We start from the raw sequence: 27232 nt of genomic DNA, 5'->3' as shown, positions 1-27232 counted from the left end.
TTTAATTCAAACCATCAATCATCAATATAATGTTGATTTGTTACAAGAAAAAAGTTTATAATTTACTACATATGTTGATTTTTTGGGTTCAAATAATGACCAATTATTTTTCGTTGAAAAGTCATGTTTTTTAACAGGATAATATTTTTTTTGTTTTCTCTGCATTTTAGTCAAATAAATCATAATGCCACAAAATACTTCGCAGTTTTTAATTATAGTATATATAGCAAAGTTGGTTGATTTGTCATTACAATTTATTACTAGATATGTAAAATTATTGTTTTTATTTCTAATCATATGTATAAAGTATTCAGTTTGTCTTTAATTTCTTAAGGGCAGTATATATTATTATGTACCAATTACTTAGATATTAATTGCTTCCCTAATCAAAAACCCCACCGCTCGCCCCTAATGAGCATACTACATGTTTATCTATTTTATATTATAAAATATGTGTTCGGAATTTACATAGTAATAAGCAATTAGTCTGTTAAAAGAGACTAACATACTACGCGTTTTTTTACACGATACTAAAATATCGTTCCACAAAACATCGTTCCATTAAAAAAATGCTGTTTTTTCGGTACTGTTGTTAATGTGTTGTTGTCAAAATAATATTAACAGTATTTGTATGATCATATATCTAGGACCAAAATATGGTACAGTAGTAGGTAATAAAATAAAGGAAAGACTAGCGAAACTAGAACTAGGCTAGCGAAAACGCGTGATTTGGGTATTTTATACGATTTACAAAAATACATTTTTCGTAGGTAGATGTATCAACAATACCTCAAACGACACGACGCCCACCTGGCTCCATTGTTTATCTAAGACTATTTTATTAGAGAAGTTTGGGTTAGACAGAAAATAAAATTATTCGTTTGGTTCACTAAATATTAATTTACATGAAAATCGCGTACGGAAAAAATTATGAAAATGAAGAATTTTTAGGTATAAAAGTTTTATACCGTTCAGTTAGGTTCATCATCATCATACTCCTGTCCGCATCCGATGGTGCATAGGGCATAGTGCATATCAATCATCTGCTAAAAGAAGGTAGCGTGATCAGCCTTATGCTTCAGGTGCCAGTCCAGGAACATGAAATATTGCAGTGTAGAACCACTTTTCATACAAATATTTCATGTAGACATTCTCGGAAATCGAACTAGGGATCTCAATCACGGTAGGCAAACGCGCCAACTCGATTACTTATCTCATCTCGATTTCCGTATTCATAATGTTTACATACGCAGAACTGTATTCTTAACCTGCCCGGATACAGATAGCCAGGTTAGTCAACTAAATACATGTTTTAAAAAATAGTAGGTACCTGTACCAAATTTTAATAAAAAATATATTTGATTGGTATTTTGATTCATCGCCATAGAGTATTTTGCGAATTAATGGAATAAAATTCCTTGTAATCATAAAATATTTTATTATTTAATCGTATGTATATCCTCCTTTTGCTTTTATAACGCCTGAACACGTTTTGGAATGGAATCAATTAAACTTTGGCAATTTTCTTTTATTCTGTCATCTCGAAACCACATCTGAATAACAGTTTCCATCATCTTTATCTTGGTGGTATAGTCCAATTTTTGTATCCTAGATTTACAAATCGCCCACAAATTTTCTATAGGGTTAAGGTCAGGTGAATTTCCAGGCCAGTCTAAAAGAGTTATCTTTTTATCATTGAAATACTTAACAGACACAAGGAGCTGAGTCCTGTTGAAATACAGCCCCACCATTAGGACAACATTTACTTAGTTCTGTACTCAAGTGCTGCTCCAATAGAGCTTTATACTTTAGGCTATTCATAATTCCTTCTACTGGTATCAAGATCTGGTCCTCATATACGAAAAGCAGCCCCAAAACATATTCTTCACAGGATATTTCACCGTTTGGTCAATATAAGCCACATTAAGTTTTTCATCCCCACTTTTTCTAACAAATTTTGTGCGATATCCCTGCACGAGAAAGTAGGTCTCATCTGAAAACAGCACCTTCCTCCAGTCTTCTACAGTCCATTTGGTATATTTTTTAGCCCAAATGAGCATTTGCTTCATCATGCGTGCCGTCAGGAGTTGTTTCTTCTAAGTCGAATTGCTTTTCTTCCAGATTCAACGAGTCTTCTTCGTACTGTTGAGTCATGTATCATCCCCCCAGTGACTGCTAAATCTCGTTGAAGTTCGTAACTTGTTTCTCTGGGGTTTAATTGACTATTTCTTATTAAAGAAATTTCATCTCGGACACTAGTTTTCCGGTTTCTTCCACATTTCCCAATTCTCTTTGCTTCAACTGACCATGTTTCTCTTTTCTGCTTAATAATCTTGCTGACTGCTCCTTGACTCACAAAACATTCATTTGCAATCTCCTTCGGAGTCATTGATGTATGTTCACTTAAAGTTATAATCTTTTCCCCTTTCCTCGGCGTGATATCTTCTTACGGTGCCTTGTCAAGTCCACCCGACATTGGCGATCACTACAGCGAAAGTATCTCGGTCCTGCGCTACTCTTGTATTCCGCAGTTATATAGTACACCGACAAACACCAATATGAACTCTTAAAGGATTAATGAACAGTAAGTCATAATTTTTGGCGCTAAACAACTGTCAAATTGACATATGAATGTTGCTATAGGTAAAAAATTACAAAAATTACTCTTATTCCATTAATTAGCACAATACTGTAGGTACTATGATTTCTAAATAACTTGTGTTTTAAAAAAGCTGAGTAGTTCTATCAATATTTTTTCATAGGTAACGCAAATCAAATAAGGTTAGTGAAATTAAATATTTAAAATTATTTACAACACGATCATTGAACCACACTATTATTTAAACAAATTAATTACAAAACAAAGCTTTAATTATTTTGAATAAGTGTATTATTTTTTATATATTTTTATTTTTTAAACTAACACAGTCATGTTACAAACAATACATACTGAATAACCACAAATAACAAGACCAATTTTTACGGTTTTCATATAGGAACAAAAATATAAAAAACAAAACATACAGTTCGCTAGGGGAGAAAGGAAGTGGGATGGGAAAATACGGAAGAAAGAGAAGAAGGAAGAAGAAACAAGTAAATATAAAACAATGCAAAAAGAAATAGAAAATAATTTAAATGAACACATACAACATACAAACAAACATACATACATACATACATACATACATATATATAAACATACACACACACACACACCCATATATATATATATGAGTATATACACATATGCACGTGAACATATGTGCATACACAAACGCACATATGTACATAAATACGCGTACATATATATATATATATAATTAATAAAAAAAGAAAGAAAACAAATGAATAAAATTAAAAAGAAAACTAAAATTTTAGTCTCCATCGCAATTTTGATATTTTTTTATAACAATATTCTTATACACAAGGGTAAAGTCAAAGTAAAAATAATTACGAATACTTTTATGTAAAAATGTAGACAAATAATATTTTACAATACCATAATATTTTAGTGTAAAATTATTAATTCTAAAAAAAAATACAGAATTTAGGAAAAATTGTAGAAACTCAACTTGGACATGATCATAATTCCAGAGAAAAGGTCAAAATTAGACTTTCATTTAGAAACAAGACGAAGTCATTAAATTCTATTTTAATAAGGCAGTAAAAAAATACATGGGAAAAAACATTCATGAGAAAAAAAAACAAAATTCAAACTTAAGGTCAAGGCGGTCAAGGCATAAACTTATGTAATAAACAATTTATAAATGAAATATATTTTTATACTATTTTATTATTAGAGCACATATAAAAATGTGTTTGTGTACCCTTTTTCAAGATTCTAAATATTAGAAAAATACTTTTTGAAATAACACATCGATAGTAGTGGGCCTCGTGGTTAAGTGGTCAGTGCGTTCGCCTACCATACAAGACGTCTCGGCTTTGTTTTCTGACATGGTTACATGAAATATTGTTGTAAAAAGGTGTTTTTACACTAGAATATTTCAAAGTCCCTGGACTGGCACCTGAACCGTAAAGCTGATTACCTCTTACCTTCATGTAACAAAAATGATCAAGATATGCTGCGATTGGTGCACCAATGCAGTGCCCTATGCATCATTAGGTGCGGAAAGGGAATGATAATAATTATGATAACTTAGTACCTGCGGCTTTGCTCACGTAGTATTTGGGAGAAATTAGTCAGGTAATTAATTAGTTTTGTCATTTCGCGTTAAGAATTTTCCCGACGGAAATATGTATTTTTTGGGACAGAAAGTAGCTTGTATTAATTGCAAACTATCGCTATGAAAAAAATACGACGATCCGTTAGTTTGTGGCGACGTAGCATCGTTATTCTGTTCACCGACCAATATAAAAAACAAAACTAACCATAGATAGAGCAAGTCTTAATTTTAAATGGACTTTTTTAACACCCCACCTTACCGCCTACTCATTTTTAAATAATGTTTCTAATGGTTGATATGATGAAAAATAAGTAACCTATTTTACTTTTCCCCTCTCCAGCTATCCCTATGCGAAAAAAATGTGTAAATTGGTCGCTACGTTGAGACACAAACAAACACACTTTCGCATTAATAATATTTGTATGGTATGGTATATTTACTGAGTCAACTCCGGTATGAGTAATTAAATCATGCAAAATGAAAAATCACTTCGACGAGTATTAATATCTGAAGTAAAATATAGTGACAAGTTTATGAATGAAATAATAATGAGCTTTTCATGTATGCCGCAATCATTTAATAGATTATAAATAGAGTATGACAAATATCTCAATTTATATACTATATAATATTATTATCCTTTTAGGAATATGGACCACAATCTGACGCCAGTGATGGACCTGTTACTGAAAAAAAATGGGTCTACTATGGAACAAGAACACAATTGGAGTCCCATTCCAAGCGAAGTCATCGAGTGAAACGTGAGTGGTTATTATTATATTAAAAGCAGTGATATAGGCTTCTTTTTGTAATTTCGTCGTCATAATAATTAAATTCTTATCCACACCCGACTGTTTATAGGGCACTGCATTGTTAAATCAAATGCAGCGTATCTCTATAATCTGTTATAGGAAGGTAAGGTGATCAATCGTACGCCTCAGGTGGGAGTCTAAGGATGATGAAATACTGCAGTGGAAAACCACATTTAAAAACAAATATTTCTTTCAGGAATCTTCCGAGACCTTGAGCATTGTAGGCAAGCGCGCCAACCACAACACTACGATTCGGACGTTTCTCAACTTGATTTTATTTTTCAGGATTTTTACCCGAGTGTGGCTAAGTCAAAAACACTCGTCTAGGGTTCTGGTTCTTCATTATGGTTATGGTTCTTCATTATTTCACACATTACAGTTACTTTCAATGGGATCCCATCCAAAATTATTTACTATGTTCTTTTTCTGCTTTTTTTTTGTTTTTCCACTATAAATCTAATGAAATATTAATTTTAAGCTATTTGCAATATTTAATCTTATTTTAAAAAATTAAAATACTAGTAACAATATCTAAAAGATATATATAATTACATAAAATTATACGCTTTAGTTGCCAGTCCACGACACATCAAAATATCCAATAAAAAAAATAATAAGTCTAGACCCAGATGAGAATGATTGAACCCGAGAACTAACACTTGATCTAATGTGGTAGGCTGGTTGATACCAATGTCTTCACAATATTTTAATCGATTTTTGACACACAGTATTATCTTCTATAAGTTGATTTTGTATTATTATTGTATCTCTATTTACTACTTCTAACTTTAATATCAACTAAATAATTTCAGTTTTTAAGGTCGATGATAAAAGTTAAATTTACGGCTAGATTAAATACACTTCGCAATGTGTGAATTATTTCTCATTATTGATAAAACTAATTTATATTTTGTGTATTAGTCATAAAGGTTATCACGATCTTCTGACCTCATGAACATGGACTTGTTACAAAAGTAATCAATCAACGTGGTTTAGTTAGAAATAAACTAGCTAAAGTAGAATAACTCTCTGTGTTTCTTTAGCAAAACATCATTGGGTCTACATTCATAGGTCAATTTAAGAAATTTATTGAACATGCACTAAGTGAACTCATTAGGAAAATCGAACTTAAAATTGTCTTCACATTATTATTTTTTAATCTTTGAAATATTATTAATTTTGCCAAAACGGAATATTCAAAATTCACAAAATGTGACTGTCTTAAAAATTATAGGAAACAAAAATTAGGTCACAGCTGCCTAAAAAATGCGACTATTGCTGTAGCGAGCTCGTTTTCGTTTGTTCAAAAAAGGAGTTTTAAAAAAAAAGTTAAAGTAGAGGTTTTTGTTTCTTTTTTCTGTGGTTGTATGTAAAAAATAAATATAACATTTATTAAAAACCCAGTTCATGCTGTATACCTATTCATATATCACAGAAAAAAAAATACCTAAAAAACGCAACAATTACAAATAAAGTAGAATCATTAATTATTTATTAATAAGTAATGATTCTACTTTATCTATATTTATATCGAAAGCGGTAGTGTGAACTCGGTTTCAATCTTTGAAGGTAAACCTAAAAATATTTATCATAAAAGTTAGTTATTTTTTATACATAAAAGTAAGATGCTTCAGATGCTGAAACAGATCAACATTTCAGAGTCCTCATGGACTGAAAGTCGGACAGCGAACCTAGAACCTAATGTATAATGGCAGAATGGCCTAATCACTGAACAGTGGACAAACGGAAAAGCACTTCAAAATGTAATAAACAAATTATTAAAAATTGTTTTGTCAAGATGTATTTATTCATTTAAAAATGTTTTTACAGAAGAAGACATAAATGCAGCAATACAGCATACTATGCTAATGAGAAAGGAAGGAGTATGTAAAGTTCCACAGAAGCGTATAGTATCTGTCCAGAGTATTCATCCCAACCCCTCGAAGCAGTATATACCCTCCTGCACATTCTTACACCGGTGTGGAGATGATACGGGATGTTGTATGGTGGAGGCCATGACATGTGCGCCTAAGAGTACTCACAAAGTGGAACTTCATTTTTATGTTAGTACGTACTACATTTTTACTTAGATAATTAAGAATTCAGTCCTGCAAAGTATATTACAAAAATCTATAAGAACTTAAAATAATTGTTGTTGAACCCATCAATACCAAAAAACCCTTGCATATTGGTATAATTTATGAAAAAATATGATACGTAAATTTAACTTAAAACAGCCTCGGGTACTAAGTAGGTCCATATAAAAATTAGCATAGTCTAGGCTATATGGCGCTAAGATATGATGTTTTAATTATGAAGAACTAAGTCTATCAATAATATTTGAAAAATAATAGTATTGTTACCTTCAAACAAATTAAAATGTTTTATATAAAGTCAACCAGATATCGCGCATTGACAAAAATATAGCTAAGTTTCGTTAAAATAGATTTAAGCATATCAGCTTTAAGCTGCTTGCTTAAAATAAATAATAATAATTATTATTTTATTATGTACATATTAAACAATGTTAAAATAAGTAAGAATTCAAACTCTTGCCGTTGTCTATCTTGGAAACCAATCCAATATAAAAATTTCTGGTCTATATAAAACTTACGCCTTTCCAGAAATAGACGTTGCAAGTTTTCTCCATAGTGGGCCAACACGCATATGAAATATAACATTCAAATCTAGCATAATACATAGGGAATTGAAAACTGCCATATGTGAATATGGAAGTCAACCAGTTATAGGCAGAATGGTAAATGTTACTCAGTGAGTAATTTAGATCATAAGCTATGTAAACGCCTAGACTTCCCGAAACAGCTTTCTACCCGATTAAAAAATATCCAACATATTAAACACTTTATACATTATTGTAAAATACACATTTCTTTTATTTCAGACAGCTATTGTTGGTCATGAAAGAACTGTTATTGAAAAATTGAGCTTTATCAATCATACCGAATGTGAATGTATTCACAAACGAGAAGAATTTATGGTCAAAGATGAAACATCAACGTTCTCACCACGGCCATTTTCACACCGAGTTTATGATGATTTCGAACAAGATACGCCACAACCTTTCAAGAGGTAAGGAAATGTACAAACATACTTTGCACGAGAGATGGACATTAATTTATTGTCAAATAAAATTTGCTCCCGCAATAAAAAAAATTGTAGCTTTAACCCTTTTCTTGGCAATGTATCTTATAGGATACATATGATTTTTTTTTCTTCATAAACTGCCGGCAATATCTGTTAAGTGATTTTCTTTTTTAAAAGTAGTTTTAATTTGTCATAAAGGTTACATAATTTTGTTTCAACAAAATACACTTTTTTCAATTTTTTAATTAAATTATGTAATTTTCCTTTTTTTGTCAAAAAAAAAATACATAAAAAAAACCTATCATCAAAAAGTACAATGCATAAATTATCTCCTTAAAATGTTACTCAACAAACAGATATTGTCAGTGCAACAACGATAATAATAAACAACGACGATGTAATTGTTTTACTTAGATATTGAATAAATATGTAATAGGATAATTCGTTGGGTTTCTGGCACAAGTTGGTAACTAACATTTTACTAGTTGTATTGCACTTTTAAAGTCAAAAGCTCATACATTCCATTATATATATATTTTTTGTAATCATAAAATCTGAAATATTTTTATTTGCTTTTTAAACAAAGATTATTTGATGCCATTTATGAAAACATCTCATTTGAAGATTTGTAGTTACCAACTTGTGCCAGAAACCTGACGATATTGAGGTTTACACATAATAAATTTTGCTTTTCCCATCAATAAGTCATTTTCACATCAATTTGTGTTTTTGATGATTTGTTTTTTGTAGATGTCAGTGTCCAGCTGAGTATTCAGTCCATATATTGGATGATGGAGAATGTGCTTGTGATTGCTCTAATAAACAAAGAGATTGTATGAGGATTAAAAGAGGCAAAGAGTACTTCAGTCTAAAGGATCGGCTTTGCATACAAAATGGTCAATGTCAAACTCCAAATTGCGAATTCGGAACATACATCAATAAATTGGGACGGTGTCCCAAAAAACAGGGAAAAGAAGAATCATCAAAACATCCACAAATATTTGGAAAATAAAATGCGCAGAGTTATTTATAAATTTTATTTATAATATATAAACTGTGATATTCTTAAGTATGTAATGTTAAAAACTTAAATAAGGTAATAACCATGTAAATTCAACATTTTTTCAAAGCTTCAGTTATCTTTATGTATGTACTCTTGCATTTACTACTATTATACATTATAATAATACAATTTGACTTTATTATACACATTGTAAATGAACCGTGATAAATATTTCAAAACAATTGGTGGTTTTTTTAAACAAAAATATTTTTTGATTGGACATATTACCAACTTGCCAATATTGAGACTCAGACTGTGATAATTTTTATTTCATTAAGAAAAACATTTGTCAAACTTATCATAAATAAGAAGTAGGCTGGATGGAGTTCTAGGGTGCACAAACTTTAGAGCTTCATTGAAATGATTAAAAAATATTTCATTACAATTTATATTTTCTTCCAGAGCCTTAATAGCAGCTTCGTGACAAACTGCATGAATTTCTGCTCCTGAATAACCTTCCGTTTTCTTTATAAGATCATTAATATTAACATCATTACCAAGAGGCATTTTCCTAAATTTTAAATTAAATATAGCTGAACGGGTGGATTCGTCAGGCAGTGGAACATAAATAATTCTATCTAGTCTACCAGGCCGCAGAAGGGCGCTATCTATTTTGTCAGGTCTATTAGTTGCTGCAACGATCGTAACATTACCCAAGGGAGATATTCCATCTAATTCTGTTAAAATTTGAGCCAGAACTCTTTCTTGAACATTTGAGCCACTCCCGTGTTTTGAGCGTTCACCACCGAGGGCGTCTATTTCATCAAAAAATATTATAGAAGGTGCTACCTGCCGCGCTTTACGGAATAACTCTCGCACTGCTCTTTCTGATTCACCCACCCATTTAGAGAATAGTTCCGGGCCTTTAATAGAAAGGAAATTAAGATTACTCTCATTAGCTAAAGCCTTCGCTATCATTGTTTTAGAACATCCCGGGGGACCATACATTAGAATACCTGATGGCGGTTTGATTCCAAGTCGAGAGAAACAGTAAGCATGTTTTAATGGCCACTCTACAGCTTGTTTTAATTTTAATTTCAAATCGTCTTGTCCACCTATGTCGGACCATTTGACATTGGGTACATCTACAAGAACTTCTCGCATTGCACTTGGGTTAACATGTTTTAATGCCCACTGAAAGTCTGTCATGCTTATTTTATCATTTAAGGGAGTTTTACCAAGCATGTGCATTGAAGCTTGAGTGCATAAATTAGCAATATCTGCACCAACAAAACCATGTGCGGCATCACTCAGAGATTTTATATCATCAATAGTTAAATTATGGTCAACTGGTGATAAAATTTTACTGAATATATCAAGCCGAGCAAGCTGGTTGGGCACTGGGACTTCGATTTCTAGATCAATACGTCCATACCGCCTTAGATTGGGGTCTAACATGCCGGGCTTATTGGAGGTAGCCAAAACGAATACCCTCTTATCAGTTTCGTGCATACTATCAAGTAATGCTGCGAGGGTTGAAATAATACGCTTCTCTTGTTCTGTGGCAGATGTATTACGTTTGGGACACAGGATGTCAATTTCGTCTATTAATATAACACTTGGACAGTTTTTCATCGCATCCCCAAATATTTTTTTTAATGCAGCTTCAGTTTCCCCGTAAAATTTACTGTAGATTTCAGATGTATTAATATGAATTGTATTTGCACCACTTTCCCCAGCTATGAAATTACTTATTAATGTTTTCCCTGTTCCTGAAGGGCCATATAATAAAACACTTTTCATCAATTTTAAGCCTTTACATTTTAATGTGTCACTTAGGGCTAACTTCATAATAGAATTAACATCATTCAAAATATTTTCCACACCACCAATGGAAACATGTGATTTGACTTTGGGCTTTAATTTGTTGTTTTTACTATTAATAACCCAGTTAGTACTATTATTTATAAGATACCAAGGAGTTGAGTTTTCTCCATCATATTTTTTTATATCATTGATTGAATCAATTGTCAGATGAATGCTTTTCCCATAAAAAGAAAAAAGAATCATAGACAAAGGTGAAACTATTTTGTTTAGCTGAGAAAAGTTAAGAAAGGATATGAATTCTAGATTATCCATAACATATTCATTGTCAACTGAAGCATATATTGTTTCTGCTTGGCGTGGCTTGAAGTCAAAATGTTGAATGAAAATTTTAGTCCTGGCTTGATTTTTCCACCGAGTATCAAGACCTGAAAACATGTGTTTGACAATTGAATTACAATAATATAATTTATGCTGCATAATAGATGAAAAATAATGGATGAACTGAAACCAAAGAATTGTACAAAAATTTAGAAGGTAAGTCATGGAATAATAATTTCGTTTGGTATATTTGAATAAGCTTGCAGAATACAAATTTCAAATATAATAAATAGGTACTTAAAAATAATCATCTTTTAAATTTCATTCAGTACAATATGTTTACATTTAATTGTAGAGAATTACATTTTTACACAATTTATCGTGAAAAATATGCAAGTATCTAAATCAAGCATTGAGGAGGTAATGTATGAAATAGGAAATTTAAAAAATACTAAATGGATTTGATCTCATATTAATATGTCGTCATAAATTGGAGATTTTTTTTATTGTAATTAAATTAGGCTGCGAATAATCTCAGTGATATCCTAGAGCATAAATGAAGATGCAAAAACAGTATAACTGCGTATTTAAGTATCAACATAAGAGCAATTGTATCAGAAACCGGTCGGCATATTACATTTTGTGCACTAACTAAATGCGTAGTTATATACAGTGGTGATCAATAAAAAAACCCGCATTTCAAAAAAACCTTAACTATTAAACTCAATTTTTTTTTTTATTGATTTTTATTGGTGACGGCTATGTCTTCCTGGTTCCACTTAATCGGCCCACCCGGCGTAAACAGGAGGCTTGAGAGCCCGGCGCACCGAGAAAGCACTGACCGCTAAGTCAACCTCAGTTGCCCTGAAAAGGGCCTCTCACTCTGCCCGACGGCCGGCCACGTAAATAACGGCGTCCGCCCGCGCGCGGGTTTAATCGACCGTATGCAGCGCGGCGAGCAGCATACAAGAATGAACATTGAATATACAACATAACAAACATACACAAAATACATACATTCAACATAAAATTATCCAAAAAATCCTATTCTACATTCTCCTCGGTATAGCCAAGGCCGAACCCAAAAATGGAACAAATCGCCTTTGTTGTGGATTCAGCCCTTGGCTTTCACATATACCGAGGACCTATACTATTAAATATAAGTAGAGCACAAACAATTAAAAAAATATTCCGTCGCTTCCAGCGCGTCCGGAACACGTGTATTCGTTTATTAAGTTACAAAAGCAAGCAAAGTTAAATTACAAATGCTTAAGATAATTTTAAAAATTACAATTATGTTCTAAGAACTGATATCGCCCAATATGGGCTGATTCACTAATGAGTTAACAATAGTTGGATTTTCTGCTTTTGTTGTAACGGTAAGATTTTGTTTTCTTTTGTGTTATATTATTTGGTACTTAAACTATACATTAAAATTAATTTATGGTAAATACAATTCTAGTAATAATAATGATTTAATATTTTGTAACATCACCCTTATTCTCTATAACACATTTTATCCTGTTAGGCATAGATTCATGCAGTGAACTAAGAATTTTTGGGATCATTTCTTTTTTCAGACATCAATCATTAGTTTTTTGAGCTCCATGATGTTTTACGCCTTTTTTTGTCAAATTTTTCCTTCATAATTGCCCATAACTTTTCAATGGAATTCAGGTCAGGACTGTTTCCAGGCCATTTCATAGACGTTATTCCCATTAATTCCTTGAAATTGGTTATCAATAATAAACTTACATTATTTATGATGGATTAGCATTAAAATTTTAATAAAAATATTGGTCTTGTACTCACAAAACGAGCTCTATGACACGGGGCACAATCGTATTGAAAAACTGGATCCTCGTGAAATTCAGTTAAGGCCCCTATCGCAGGTATGGCGTCATTTTAGAAACTATTTTATGCTGTACTGCATTCATCATTCCCTGTACAAAGTATACGGGTCCAACGCCATGACTTGTCCTAAACCCAATATTATGACGTAGGGTGAATGTTTTATCGTCCTCATGTACTTTGGGTAAAACCTTTCTCCAGGTTTACGGCGCACCTGCTGTCTTCTATCTGAGCAAAACAAGTTAGATTTGGACTCCGGAAAACATCACTTTCTGCCAGTCGGTTACTGTCCAAATTTCATGATTTTTAGCCCATTCGAGCAGTCTTTTTCATCTTGTCTGTTAAGAGAAGCTTATTTACAGAGTGCAAGAATTTTCGACTTAACGACAATCGACATTTGCTTGGAACTTTCCATACTAAGCGGACAATGCTTAATAGTAGACATGTAGCACGAGACTAAAATTATTTAGCCGTTTGTTAAATATATTAACTAATTACCAAACCCCAATTATAATGTAAAACAAATTTGTCAAATCAACTACCATTTTTGAGAAATATTGCTATAAAGTTGGATTAACAGTCAAAATTTTGGTGCGGGTTTTTTTATGATCACTGTATTTTACAAGGAAAATCACAGAGTTAGTGCATTAAATATTAATTTTATGCAAAATAGGTTTATAGGATAAATGAGTATCCATGAATTTTAATAAAAATATATTGTAGATTATTTCAAAAAGGAATTTAAGTATCAACATAAGGTTGGGAAAATGTTAAGTATCATTTTGCATCAACAAAACATATTTCTAAAAAAAACAAGAAGTATTTTCCTTGCATATGTTGATTTCCCTACATACATAAAATACATATAGAAGAGATAATGTAATACTAATAATTTATTTTTACAGAACTTACCCTTTGAAGATAAATGAATTGTAGTCAGTGATTCCGTATTGGATGGCCATACAGACCTCACAATAGGAGGCAATAGTTTACATTGGCTTTGTAGTAAAACAGCTTCGCCAATCACAAAACTACATTGTTGTATAGTGGATGGATGAACGAACACTAGGTTGTCACTATTCAAATCAATGTGTTCAGTAATATTTTTAATGTCTAAAAAGCAATATAGAACATCGTTAGAAATATAGGGAATAAACCAGGTGTCGGGCGTGCATGGACATCCACTATCAGAATGATTTTTTAATTCTTTCTGAGGTAAATCAACGAGACAAGTTGCACATTTTGCCCACAAAATATTTTTTTTCTGTTTAGGAGCCATTGCGCCGATATCAAAATGTCAATCATCAAAACATTTTGAATATCGTAGATATTGTAGTTTGCCTTTGAACATGGGTGGGCTTTATAAAGATAAATAAATTAAGGATATCAGTTTTCGTAGGTTACGGATGTAAACGTGACAGTGACAGATGTCAAATAACAGAATAGTGAGAAAATCAGAGACAATGGAAAATAATCATAAAGAAAATGTTTGATCCCTCGATCTATTTCGAATTATTTTTTTTAGGTATGGCTCATTTACTCATAATAAAAAAAAAAACGAAAATCTGCATTACAAATTGCGTAGCCAACCTCTATCAACTTAAAATCGGTAGATTCTGAAAAATAAATCGGTAGATTTCTGTCGATTCGTTATCAGCTAGAACAGTTTCACAATTAGGACGGCCACATTGCCAAAAACAGATATTTAAGAAACGGTTTACACAGCTCAGATTATTAAGAACAGCCAACGATTTTGCCACGTTGCTCTAAAAACTGTTTTTTAGGAAACAGTTTTGCATATCACAAACAATTCAAAAATCATGGCAATCTGCGGAAGAAAGAAGTGGCTGCTATTATGTCATAAAATATATTTAAAAATCGGTAGAGTTGACATCAATCAAATTTGGTAGATTGTTCCCGAAATCGCTAGAGTTGGCAATCCTGATTACTACAAAGTATTTTTCGTTAGAAAAATATATTATCGATAAATATGATATAATCGATAAAGAGAACACACGAGAAAGTTAACGCACGGGCGGTACTAATCTGTACATTATGGTTCGGTTGCGTTCATCTATGACATTAACTGTCACGGTCGTCATGGATTTATTTTTGTTATTTACAAACAAATAAAAGTAAGAATGGTTTCGTATATTAAAAAGGCGATTCTTTAGAAAACCGTAGTTTGATAAATTTATGCACATTAAAAATACCACTTTTTTATAAAGGCCAAACTACAATGGCTTCTGCGGAAAATGAAGATGATTTTAAGACGAAAACAGTTGGAGCTTGGGGTAGGGAAAATCAAGCTCAGCCAAAGTAAGATATTTAATTTATAATATTAAGCATAATATAGTATAAAATTTTACGTAGGCGTGTAATTTCACCTTTATAATTTATAGTAGAAATGTTTCTATAATAATTTAATGCTCTTATAAACCACTAGGTGACAATTTGGGAGCAGTAAATTCCATTTTGTAATAAATTGAGTTTATTTAAACATGCCTTTATTTTATTTTTATGAAATTAAACAATAACTCATTTTAATATTTTTCATTAATTTTGTTTTGCAGGATGCAAGTAATTCCACAAAAAGTTCCGATTACAGATGATATCCCTACAATACCAGATATTGACGATTTGGCAGATAACACTTCTAAAAATATATCATCCGTACCCAAGTAGGTTTTAAATTTCAATCGAGTTATAATTCCCGAGATCACCTTGAAGATGCATACTTGCTCGAAAACGCTCATTAGTCAGTAAAGAAATAAGAAAAACTAGACAAATTGATTTGATTGATACTATGTATCAAAATAAAATCATTCCACTAAGTGGAATTTTTTTAACAATTTCCAGATGCAGAATCAGCTGTTATTTATGCTTTGTATTCATTAGTGAAATGCGTATGCAACAAAGAAAATGCCAATTTAAAAATATAAATATTAGAAATTGTTTTCAGTTTTAAATATGTTTTGTTCATTCTGTAAGCTTATTTAATACATTTGATGTTGATGAGTCGTTTCTTGTAATGATTTACCGTAAAAAAATATTTAATCTGTACTAAATAAGAAGTTTGCAAGTTAGCTGATCATAGTCCCAAATATAATAAAAATACTTGCCTATACTGTGTTCATAATTACTAGAATTTCCAAATAAACAAACCTGCAGTGTGATATCCGACAGAGAATGGCCTATTTCATACATATTGTCCAATGACAGGTCATAAGCCCTGTAAATGCCTAGACTTCCATATTCCCTTATTTAAAGTATTCTCCATCCCTGTTGTTATTTGTTAATTTAAATTAATAATATCTATGTTTTTTGTAGATATTTTTTAATGAAACTCCATAGTAAATGATTTTGATAAAAATATCAATAAGATTCCTTGGTTAAGTTTCACTTTGTTTTATTTTGACCTACTTAGGCAAAAGGCGCTCGTTGGTCAAATTAAATAAGATTAACAAAATAATAAACACTTTGTGTGTGACTTTTATGTTGACTTTATTTTTCCATTATCATACAGGAAGTGACATAACCAAAGACAAAAAATAACACATACCTACCTATATTTTTAAACATATTTGAAGCACTGAATTTGTGGTTATTCATTATAATTAAAATAAAAACAAAGTTTTTTAATTTTAACAAAATATTATATTACTAATGCAGCATAGGTAATATATGATTATACCATATAGAACAGAGTGGAGATTGGTGTACTAGTTATTATGTTTCCCTAGTGTTAAGTAAATAAATATAATAAATAAGTAATTATAGTACAATAAATATCAATCCACCCTGTTATTTTTATTTTCAACATTGTTTGAAATAGGCCAATTACGTGATATCACACAGTTGGCTCATATCCAGTCAGGATCAACTTTAAACTTAAGTTCATATACTTATGGCTTGTAGAATAATCAACATCAGTCTGGAGCCTTTCTAACTGTAAATGAAAGTTGAATTTATTTTATTAAAAATCATCATTGTCAGCCGTCTCTTCTCCAATGGTGAACATAGGCCTCCCCCTTTAGTCTCCATATCTCCCTGTCCTGAGTCAACCACATCCAACCACTTCCTGCAACTCGTCTTATGTCATCAGACCACCTTGTCTGAGGTCTGCCGACACTTCTTCTACCTATTCTGGATTGTCATTCTAGGACAAACTCAAATATTGATGCTGTATTAACTTCGTTTATCGTGTTTTCAAGTTCTTTCTCATCTTTAGCAAATAGGACTATATCATCTGCGAATCTGAGATTGCTAATGAGTTCGTCGTTGATGTTAATACCCTTGTCGTTCCAGTCAAGAGTTTTGAAGACATCTTCCAGAGCTAGTGTAAATAATTTGGGGGATATTGTGTCTCCTGTCTTACTCCTCTTCTTAGGCGGAATTTTTCGGATGGTCCATGGAGCTGTACAATAGAGGTGGCATTATTGGATATGTTTTTTAGGAGTTGTGAGTATCTGTGATCCACTCTGCAATTATCCTAACCTTTCATCACTGCCCATATCTCTACAGAATCAATATCTTTCTCAAAATCAATGAATGCTAGTTGTAATGACATATTAAGAGTATATTCATTATATTTCTAAATATTTTTCAGGGTGATTTTAACCTCTCCTAAATCCTGCCTGTTCTACCGGTTGGTATGCGTCTATTTTATTAGTCTATTATTAATTATTTTTGCAAACAGCTTGTACAAGTGGGATAACAAACTAACAGGTTGATAATTTTCCAACTTCCTATGGTCGCTTTTTGTGTGAAGGAGAATGATCGTTACGTTGTTCCATTCTTCTGGTATGCGTTCTCCTTCCAGACATTTATTTGATAGGGTCACAATTGCTTGTTGAAGAATTTATTCCCCGCATTTTATGGTTTTGATAGCTATACCATCATAGCCAGCGGTTTTTTGTTCTTCACCTGTATCATGGCATGTTGGACTTCTTCCCATGTTATATCAGGAATGTCTTCTAATCCGATATTTTTAATTCCAATCTTTTGGATTTGGTTCTTACTCTCAGGTATTTGTGAGGTATAAAGTTTTTCGTAGAACTCTTTAGCTATAATTAGTGTTTTGAATCTGTTCCTGCTTTCGCTACCATCCTCTTTACACAACGTCGTTATTTGTTTTCTGCCAATGCTAAGTTTTTTCTGCAAAATTTTAGTTCCTCCATTCTCTTTTATAAATTCACTGACCACACTTTCCTTGTACTTTGCCACATCTTTCCTTATGTTTTATTAACCATTTTATTCAATATATTAGATATATTTATAAAAATTTATTTTTTATTCATAAATATAGGTTACATGATTGTCATTCGTTATTGTTTTAGAATGTTAAACCGGTCACTGATGTATGAAGAATTGGATTCAGAATTGCTGAAGCAGTATTCATGCTCTTCTTTGGATGGGGTGAATATGGCACCCTTACTGAAGTTTGTACATCCTGATGTGCACACTAAAGAACCCGATGTTGTATGGACAGTCGACTCTCTTTTCTCAGATTTATCAGAGTACTATCATAAAGATAAAGGAGGAGTATAATGTTTCATGATCAGTTGTTATTATTTAGTCAAAAACCAATTTGAGATATTGAATAGAATTAGCTATTCCATAACACGGTTTAATACAATTTAAAGTAACAATAATCTCAGTCAAGGACTGAATCAAGGGGATAGCCTGGCTCTTACTTCTTTAACTCAGAGCTAGAGCATGTCATCTGCAGAACATTAACCTCTTGGGGCGGGAAAAATCCCGCTCAAAAAGCATATGACCCCACGGTGGTCTTCTTTATAAAACCCAGATACCGTCTAAATTTTTTTATTGAGATCTATGGACGATTCGACAAAGAAAAATAAATCGTTTTTAAAATATTTATTTTACTGACCGAGTTGCAGTCATTTAAAAATGTCAATAATATCTTACTACTGTAGAGGTTAATCAACATTGGCTCCAATATGTTTCAAGAATAGTCAGATAGTGGGATATGCAGATGGCTGTAATATAGTTGGAATATCCCTAACAGTTGTCAAGAAGGTCTCCAACCCTCTGAAAACTGCTGAACTTGAGAATCAATGAAGGTAAAACAATGTTTATGACTCAAAGCTGAAACCCATCCAACAGCAATATATAGTTTGCAGTTAACAGATTACTATTTTGAAGCAATCAACTAGTTCACATACTTTGGGCTCTCTTCTCATAGGATGTAATAAGTAAACAGAAATAAAGACACAAATATTGAGGGGTAACAAGACATATTTCTTCTTGCTGCAAGTGTTTAAGTCCTGTAACGGCCACAGGAAGACAAAGATTACCCTGTACGAGACCATTATTAGGACTGTATTGACACACGGACCTGAGGCACTGACAGTAAAATCTGCTGTAGTAGAAATATTTGTACATATTTGAAAAGAAAGTTTTCCGCCAAATTTGTGGTCCCGTGAAGGTTGGAGAATGGTGGCGCTTTTATTGATTGTAGTATAAGGTTATTTATTTCTTTTTAAATCAGTGCTATAGTAATAACACTGATTTAAAAATAAATCACTGCAATATTTCATTGCCTGGACTCCCACCTGAAGCACCAAATTGATCGTTTTGCATTTATGTAGGTAGTCAACAAAAATAATCGAGAAGCTGGATGTCTTGTGCAATGCCTAGCTTTTTTTTTACTAAAATAGCGGCAGCACCACCTCCACGCTTCGGTGTACACATGATGTTAAAATTACAAACACATACCTATGTGTGTTTAAAATTGTATACATTCTTATTTATATTATGTAATTTATTTATTAATTTAATGTAATTGACTTGTTAAATACATTTTGAAAAATATGTAAGCCTATGCATAAACACAGCTTTTACCTAGTTAGGTATTTATGAAAAAAAACCACGAATGAAACTGGTTGCTTGGCCACTACTAACTGGTGTAAGTTTTGTTTGAAATAAAAGGAGTGGAGAGTGGATTTTTTTATAAGACGTGTCACATGTTTATGATGCTAATAATATAAAATAGGGTTATAACAGTAGAATGTATTTAAAATCTTTTTTTACTTATACATAATTTTATTTAGTATAAAATGTGAAAATAATATAAATAAAGCTTACAATGCTGTCTAAATTTCTAAATCAATAATTATTTTAATGAGTGATTTGAAACTTATTTCAATGAAATACCTTTCTTAAAACTAGCCCAAGTGCCACCTATACATTTATAGGACATGACAATGGAAATTAACAAGATGATGTAAGCCGAGGTTATGGAAATATAATAATATTCTCTTTTGTTAAGTAGAGTTAGAGCTGAGAACACAAAATGGGAAGCCACGACCCACACAATTCTGAAGATGTTCTTCTCATCCAAAGCATTAAAAAATATAACTCCCCAGAAAGTGTGCAGCAATATAACGCATAGAGTGAAGGAAGCACTTGTGATAAAGAAAATATCAGAACCAGATTTTAATCCCACAGTGCCCGGACCAACCTGTAATAATATTTTATCAATTTAACAAAACATTGAAGTAAATTATGTTAATTTAATAAAATGTTTTTTTAAAAATCCATTTGGTCTTTCATGTTATACAAGTTTTTTTGTTTTCTAGATTAAAAATGACTTTTATTCTCATGATTTACCAAAATATTTTATTGTTTAAATCGTTTACGTGAAGTAATATTATTTACTCAAATGTTTAAATTTCCAGGCCATTTCCTAAAAGTCGTAAATAACTTGTGCTGGAAAAATGGAAATCGAGTTGTGGTAGAGTGGGATTTGAACCTGGAACCTTAAGTCTGTGAGTCCACAATACTACCACGCGACCACAACCTGGTTATAAATAAGTTATAATAAGTTCTAAACAATTTAATTTTGTGATGTATCAATATTTGAATACTTCAAAATAATTATTTTGTCAAACTTTATTAAACAAATTACAAGAAAAATTCACACAACTCAGGTTTTGTTCAGTATAATACATTATTTCTTTAAAGTTTAAACAGCACTACGGTGTTGCTACACTTCAGCGACGCTGCATGCCAAAATTTTATTTGGAGTGCCGCGGGTGTAGCACAGCTGTACTACAGTTTGTTTCATCCAAAACTGTGAAAATAATATTTCATGTTCCCGAGATGCGCTGAGCAATGCCACCTTAGTGTGGTTTGACCTTAAAGGTGATTTTCACATGGGGTATTTGAAGATTTTTTTTTTTTCTCAATTAGATATGAAAAGTGTAAAATTGTAAAACCAAAATGATTAAATATAGATGTTTCAGTAACCAATTTATTTAAATTATAAAAACTCTAGTTATTTTATAGATCTGTTTTTACCTGCAGCTTTGCTCATGTGGTATTAGGAAGAAATTATTTAAGGTTGGTATTAGTTGTGTTGTTTATGAATAAGAGGTTTCTGTTTATCTGTAAGAATTTTCCCGATGGAATGATATATTTTATCGGGATTGAAAGTAGCTTGGTCTTTCAGCTATCGCTATGAAAGAAATTTTATGATCCTTTAGTCTATGGTGACGTAGCATTGTTATGCTATTCACAAATCCAAAATTCTACTACAAAATTAAAATGAAAAGCAAACCAAGCTAACCATAGATAAAGCAACTCAATTATAGTAATCTAAATAATGAATTTCAAATAGATTATTTTTGACATCCCACCTTACAGCCTACTCATTTTCAAATAATGTTGTTCAATGTTGATATATTCATCCTATGCAAAAAGTTGGATTCATCCGTCGCTCCGTTAAAACGTGAAAAGGAAGCACAAACAAACAAACACAGTTTCAAATTTATAATGTTAGAATGGATCACAGTTTGAAAAAATAATTTTACCTATGTTATAAACATTGCAATTGTAAAGAGACTAGTAGCTTTTATTTTTTTTTCCAAAACTGTGATGCATATTTCTTAATTACGAAATTTGTTCTAAAACTCCCCCGTGAAAACACGTAATTTCTATGAAGGTTTATAAATAAAAATAATTAAAATCTTACAGCATCTGCGAGTACGTTGATGAGTGCAAATGCTCCACTCATGATTCCAAATCCTAATCCAGAGACATAAGCAAATATGTGTTTATTGTCATTCATCAATGGAGGTGCATCAGCTATTTCTCGAAGGCCAGTTTCAGTACGTCTCAATAAACGGTATATTCCATATCTAAAAAGCTCCTGTGAAAAACAAGTGATTTCTTTCATTTACACCGGTAGTCAGTCATTTGCCATCATTTAGGATCAATGTAAAAGGACCAGGTTAATTCCCACAAAATGTTTAAGAGGTGTTTACGCTAATTAATTTAAATAGGACTGAAGCTAAGATGGATTATCTTGTTTTTATGTACATAATCATATATGCTACAATTGAGTATCAAAGCAGTGCCCTATGCACTATTGGGTGTGAAGTAAGGGACGAAAGGTGGAGATATTCTCAAAGTGATAATGTTATCATCTTCTTTGTTTATTGACTTTTTCACCTCTTTACAAGGGTGTCTAGCCAGTGTCGAGATTTTGATAGATTTATATTTTCGTATATATTTTATATTGATATTTTCTTACAATTCAATTCGATGTCAAATACTTATTTTGTATTGCATGTATTTTCTTTTGTTTTTTGCCAATATTTTTGCCGTATTTCGGCACTGAACCTGAAAATACACAAGTAATTTCTAAGGCTGTGAATTATATTTTCCAAAGTTCATTTGAAGCCAATAAAATTAGAAAAAAGTTTGCAACTTATTAAAAAGAAAACATTTTTACTTTGTAAAATCTAGGTACACCTTAAGTAAAGAAATTGCAAAACAAAATATAAAGTTGAACAATCCCATTTAAAAAGTACTTGGAAAAATTTGGTACCTTAAGCAGAACCTACTTCGCCGTTTTCTTTTTTTTTTTCTTTTTTTCTTTTCTTTTCTTTTTTTTCGAATAACAACAGACAATTTTTACAATGCCATTTTCTAACTTTACATTAATGCTGTATTTTTTTTTTTAAATCTACCTAAAGCTAACTCTGGATAATTTACGCAGACTAATTTATTGTTAAGGAAACCATTTAAAACATAAATATGTTTTTTTTTTTTCTGAAGAGCGCGCTTCTGTTGCACAAATTCATGCTTTGGGAAGGGGCGTTTCACGCCAAAGGTCCAGCTTTTAAATATGGAGTGAAATGTTCCTGATTTTATAAAAAAATATATATTAAATATAAAAGCAATAAGGAACTTCAGCACTATGGGAAATTTAATACAATAAATGTTTTCTTGAAACTTGGAGCATTAAATTGTGAGACAAAGTTTCCTGCGAATGTACGATGTTTTTTTATAAAAATGAACTACTTTGAATGACGTTACTGGTTCATATGAATCAACCTATAAAATGAGAGCTATAGAAGACTTTCGGTGTCCTTGCGGTGGATGGACCAATGGGAAAAACTGATCGAGAATAACCGGAAAAGAACCTCTGAAGTCACGCGCGGAGTTATTTCAGAAATACAAAACTTTAAAAATCGTAGTGCTGATAATGGGATATACAAAAATTGAAAAAAAAATTTTTGGCTTCCTTTAATAGTCAATCAACATTTTTTTTTTAAACCACTAAACTTCCTCATTGAGTTGATAAATATCAAACGCCAGTATGTCCACAACAATTCTCCACAATGTCCATTATTGTGGACCTACTAGGTTCTGAGTTGAAACATAGTTTTTTGAGTGTTTTCATTGTCATAATGAGAACATATTTTAATTTAAATAGTAGGGAAATTATCATATTTTTTTTACAACACTGCTGAACGAATGTCAAAAAAAATTGGGTGGACATACAGGCGTTTGATATTTATCAACTCAATTATTTTTCATGCTAACATGTCCTATATTGAAATAAATTAAAATATGTTAGTGATATATTTACCTGAAAGAGGACAGAAAACGTCATTCCGAATACTAAATACTCTCTTAGGGGTACAACTGCGAACCAAACTATAGAAGATAATGAGAGAGCTAGGAGCCAGCCAAAAGCAGCTGCAATCATTATGATAATACGTATCGGATCATTTGCAATAGTGAAGCTAAACATGAAAAATGGTGGTCCAAATGCCAGCAGCGTACACCCAACAAACTCCGAATATGTCATGTTGAATCGTTTTGTTTTAAGAAATCCCGTAATCTCTCAAGTTTATAATCAAGACAATTGAGAATTATGTTTAAAAACATTAATTAATTAAGGAATGAAAACATGTTGCAGTTATAATTGATATAGGTAAACCGAAAATGTCATGATATGAAAATGCAACTAATAATTCGATTTCATGACAAATTTTCAAAGAACGCACGGAAACCGAAAGAATGACACATTTTTTGACAAATTAACCACAGATGAAAGGATTGAAAGGAACAGAGAAATTGACAACCATAGAAAAAAGAACGCTAATAGCTGATTCATAGAGTTGTCCACAATCCTAGGCTCGTCAAGAATCGATTTTAATTTAATTAAAAATGTATTGGGTATAACTTTTTTTTTACTGTTATTGATTTCCAGATAATACAACTGATGGGTTTTTGTGATTCATCTTTTAAGTTCGCTTTATCATAATGTCCTATTTTCTGTTTATATTTTAACTCTTCGAAAATGCCCCCTAAATATATAAATATTTGGGTAAATCATAAGAACTATCACGGGAGGAAATCTTGGTTCTAAAATATGGGGTGGTTTGTTATTGAGATGGTGGCGAGATTGAGAAAAATAAAGATGAGATTAGATTATCTCGAAGGCTGTAAAATCAAGTTCCGCGATCGCGCGTATGAAAAGATGGAAGTTGTTCATTTCTCCGCTAATTGAGAGTAAGCGGGAACATCCGCACAATCGGAAACTTGAGATTAAATAGAAGATTTCGTCTTCCTGTACCGAATATGTATGAGTTGGGTTAAAGTTAATTCGCCATGCGTTTTCCCTATTTTAATTCCCTGTCATAATATTCCTTATCCAACTGATTTTCAACTGAGAGCTGCGGTGGTTTTATGGAATCCCCGAGTAGGTTTTTGTTCCTTCTCCCTCTCACTTATTACTTTAATTCGTTGTCTCTTTTCAACGCCAACTTATGACTACGTTCGTAATATTAAAAGTTCTACTTATTGATTAATATTAATTCTAATTAAATTATAATGAACTAAGACTAAAATGTATATAATTTAAAACAAATTAATACCTAATAAAAGAAGATTAGAAAAAAAAGGAAACGTAAATTCTTAGTGTAGTGGTTGGCGCGTTCACCTACCATACTTGAGGTCCTAGGTTTGATTACTGGCACATGGATGTGAAAGGTTCTATGCTGCAATGTTGTATAGTTCCTGGACTGGAACCTGAAGCGTAAAACTGCCAATCTTGTCTTCATTAATATTATAAATAATCGCTGGAACATCGCGATTGGAGTACCGATGTAATGCCTTATGCACCACAGGGCGCAGATAGCAAAATAATGGTGTAGAAAATTATTAGAGTTTAATGAATTGGTCAAAAGTTGGAATAATCGGTGCGCACACATAAAAGTGGTATGAATGTTGAGGAGACCGAGGAATAGTTGTGTTGTTATATCCTCACTGCTTATCTCTATGTGGAAAGAGCGTGGTGGTTTGTAGATTTTATTAGCGGCCTCCGTGGTGTAGTGGTCAAGACGCTTGACTCACGCACGGAAGGTTCCGGGTTCGATTCCCGGTGAGAACACAAAAATTAAAAATGTGATTTTTCTCAAGCCTGGTTGTTCTGTAATGTAATTCACCACTGTAATTGGGCCCCCTGGCCTGTTGTGGTGCAAAAAAAATGAAATGAAATGAAAATTATGATTTTTATTTAAATACCCATGCTTTCAATATACTATTTTTACTTGGATTCTATTTCAAAGATGATGTTTTCCCCAGAAAAAGACATGCCACAACTAAATGCAACAAATACTAGAAGATGGATTTGTCAAAAGATAGAATAATTGGCATGCATGCACAAGAAGATGCATGAATGTCAAAAAAGTGAATCCTGTATGCAGACAGGGTGAATTGGTAATCTATCCTCTCTGCCTACCTCTCTTTCTCTTATGTGACTGTAGTATTTTGTGAGAGGAAATGTAAGAATTACAGTTCTAGATTTAAGATGAAATTCATAAGTATGTACATCAAAATAAAAGATGTATGTTTAAAAAATCTTTACATTATTGTTAATTTCTATGCAAAAATGGATATGAATTTGAAATCTGAAGATGAAATATATTTACACCAAGTAAATACAGTATAGACATTGTAATACAAACCAAAGGACCCGGTGAAAGGCGAGGGAATGAAAGAACTAAAGCTGCTTCTAAAAGCCTTATTGTTTCTTGATAGTGCTCCTACAACAGTGCAAGTACAGTTGTTTCTTTCTCTAAACTATACTCCGCGCAATGTGGAACCCTAACACATTATGGTTTTGCCCCAATTGCATGATAAAGCATATCAGAATCATGCAGGTCTTGTCAGGAAAAAAGTCCAGAGTTTTTATATCAAATACACAATTAATACATAACATACCAACTATGTCTTACAACATGTGTTGAATAAAAAAAAAACACTGTTAAATAAAAATATTCAGATTCCAGTAAAATTTGTTAAACTGAAGAGGTTCGGTTTTTAATTTTATTTATTTAAAACTTCAAGTACAGAGAATAAGTACTGTGGCGGACTTATTGCTAAAAGCAATATCTTCCAGCCAACCAAAAAACAGACTGGTCAAAAGAAGAGTCTGTCGAAATTTTGTACTAAAAAACCATATATATGTATCAAGATAAAATATATAAATAAATATATTTATATAAATACATAAAATAACCTAAATAATTCAAGCTAACAGCCGTTTTTTAATTGGGAGATAAGGCTTGCACAAATGAACTTCTTTTAAAAAGTACATTATGTTATCCATATTAAATGATGAAGAAATTGGAATCAGATAATGAGTTTGGAAGGAAAGAGAAACCAAGGAATGAAAAAGGGATAAAAATATATATTTTAAAAAAAAACGTAAAAATTCAGGGAGTTCAGGATTCTGGGGATATACTCATATAATAATGTTTCAGGAGTTTCTTGAAGGTGGCTAAGAGGCTGAGAAGGTGCATTTTTTA

The 27232-nt window shown here is 31.9% G+C and overlaps 4 protein-coding genes across 7 annotated transcripts in view; 2 read left to right on the top strand and 2 right to left on the bottom strand.

Moving 5' to 3' along the window:
* Nucleotides 1-9346, top strand: part of LOC148284100 (uncharacterized) — a 32429-nt gene extending 23083 nt beyond the window's left edge. The window contains exons 2-5 of the mRNA XM_088242693.1: nt 4831-4945; nt 6827-7059; nt 7899-8086; nt 8852-9346. Of these exons, the coding sequence (XP_088098819.1) occupies nt 4831-4945; nt 6827-7059; nt 7899-8086; nt 8852-9113 (798 nt within the window). The 3' untranslated portion in view covers nt 9114-9346. The remainder of the gene's footprint in view (nt 1-4830; nt 4946-6826; nt 7060-7898; nt 8087-8851) is intronic.
* LOC148284099 (ATPase family gene 2 protein homolog A) lies at nt 9136-14525 on the bottom strand. The gene is made up of 2 exons (XM_088242692.1): nt 14013-14525; nt 9136-11356 (listed from the first exon to the last, which is right to left on the bottom strand). Exons 1-2 carry the CDS (start codon nt 14377-14379, stop codon nt 9438-9440), a joined length of 2286 nt encoding a protein of 761 aa, XP_088098818.1. The 5' UTR covers nt 14380-14525; the 3' UTR covers nt 9136-9437.
* A 634-nt stretch (nt 14526-15159) lies between these two features.
* On the top strand, nt 15160-18965 carry IFT43 (intraflagellar transport 43). Of its 4 annotated transcripts, XM_088242689.1 has the most exons (5): nt 15175-15235; nt 15329-15419; nt 15674-15781; nt 17710-17748; nt 18440-18965. In XM_088242689.1, the coding sequence occupies exons 2-5, from the start codon at nt 15340-15342 to the stop codon at nt 18648-18650; spliced, it is 438 nt and encodes a 145-aa protein (XP_088098815.1). In that variant the 5' UTR covers nt 15175-15235; nt 15329-15339; the 3' UTR covers nt 18651-18965. The 4 variants fall into 4 exon arrangements, with proteins under 4 accessions (XP_088098814.1, XP_088098816.1, XP_088098815.1 ...); XM_088242688.1 differs by having other exon boundaries at nt 15160-15419; XM_088242691.1 differs by lacking the exon at nt 17710-17748 and having other exon boundaries at nt 15181-15235.
* Nucleotides 18966-20147: 1182 nt separating this feature from the next.
* On the bottom strand, nt 20148-24487 carry aph-1 (gamma-secretase subunit Aph-1). Its single transcript, XM_088242687.1, has 3 exons — nt 24004-24487; nt 22099-22275; nt 20148-20586 (listed from the first exon to the last, which is right to left on the bottom strand). Exons 1-3 carry the CDS (start codon nt 24223-24225, stop codon nt 20263-20265), a joined length of 723 nt encoding a protein of 240 aa, XP_088098813.1. The 5' UTR covers nt 24226-24487; the 3' UTR covers nt 20148-20262.
* Between the last annotated feature and the right edge of the window lie 2745 nt (nt 24488-27232).

Source organism: Micrasema longulum, unplaced genomic scaffold (assembly GCF_059751315.1).
Source record: "Micrasema longulum isolate JH-2025_06_02 unplaced genomic scaffold, ASM5975131v1 h1tg000155l, whole genome shotgun sequence".
NCBI classification, from domain to species: Eukaryota; Metazoa; Arthropoda; class Insecta; order Trichoptera; family Brachycentridae; genus Micrasema; species Micrasema longulum.
The sequence above is the reverse complement of the archived record's forward strand: the minus strand, read 5'-3'. Positions and strand labels throughout refer to the sequence as shown.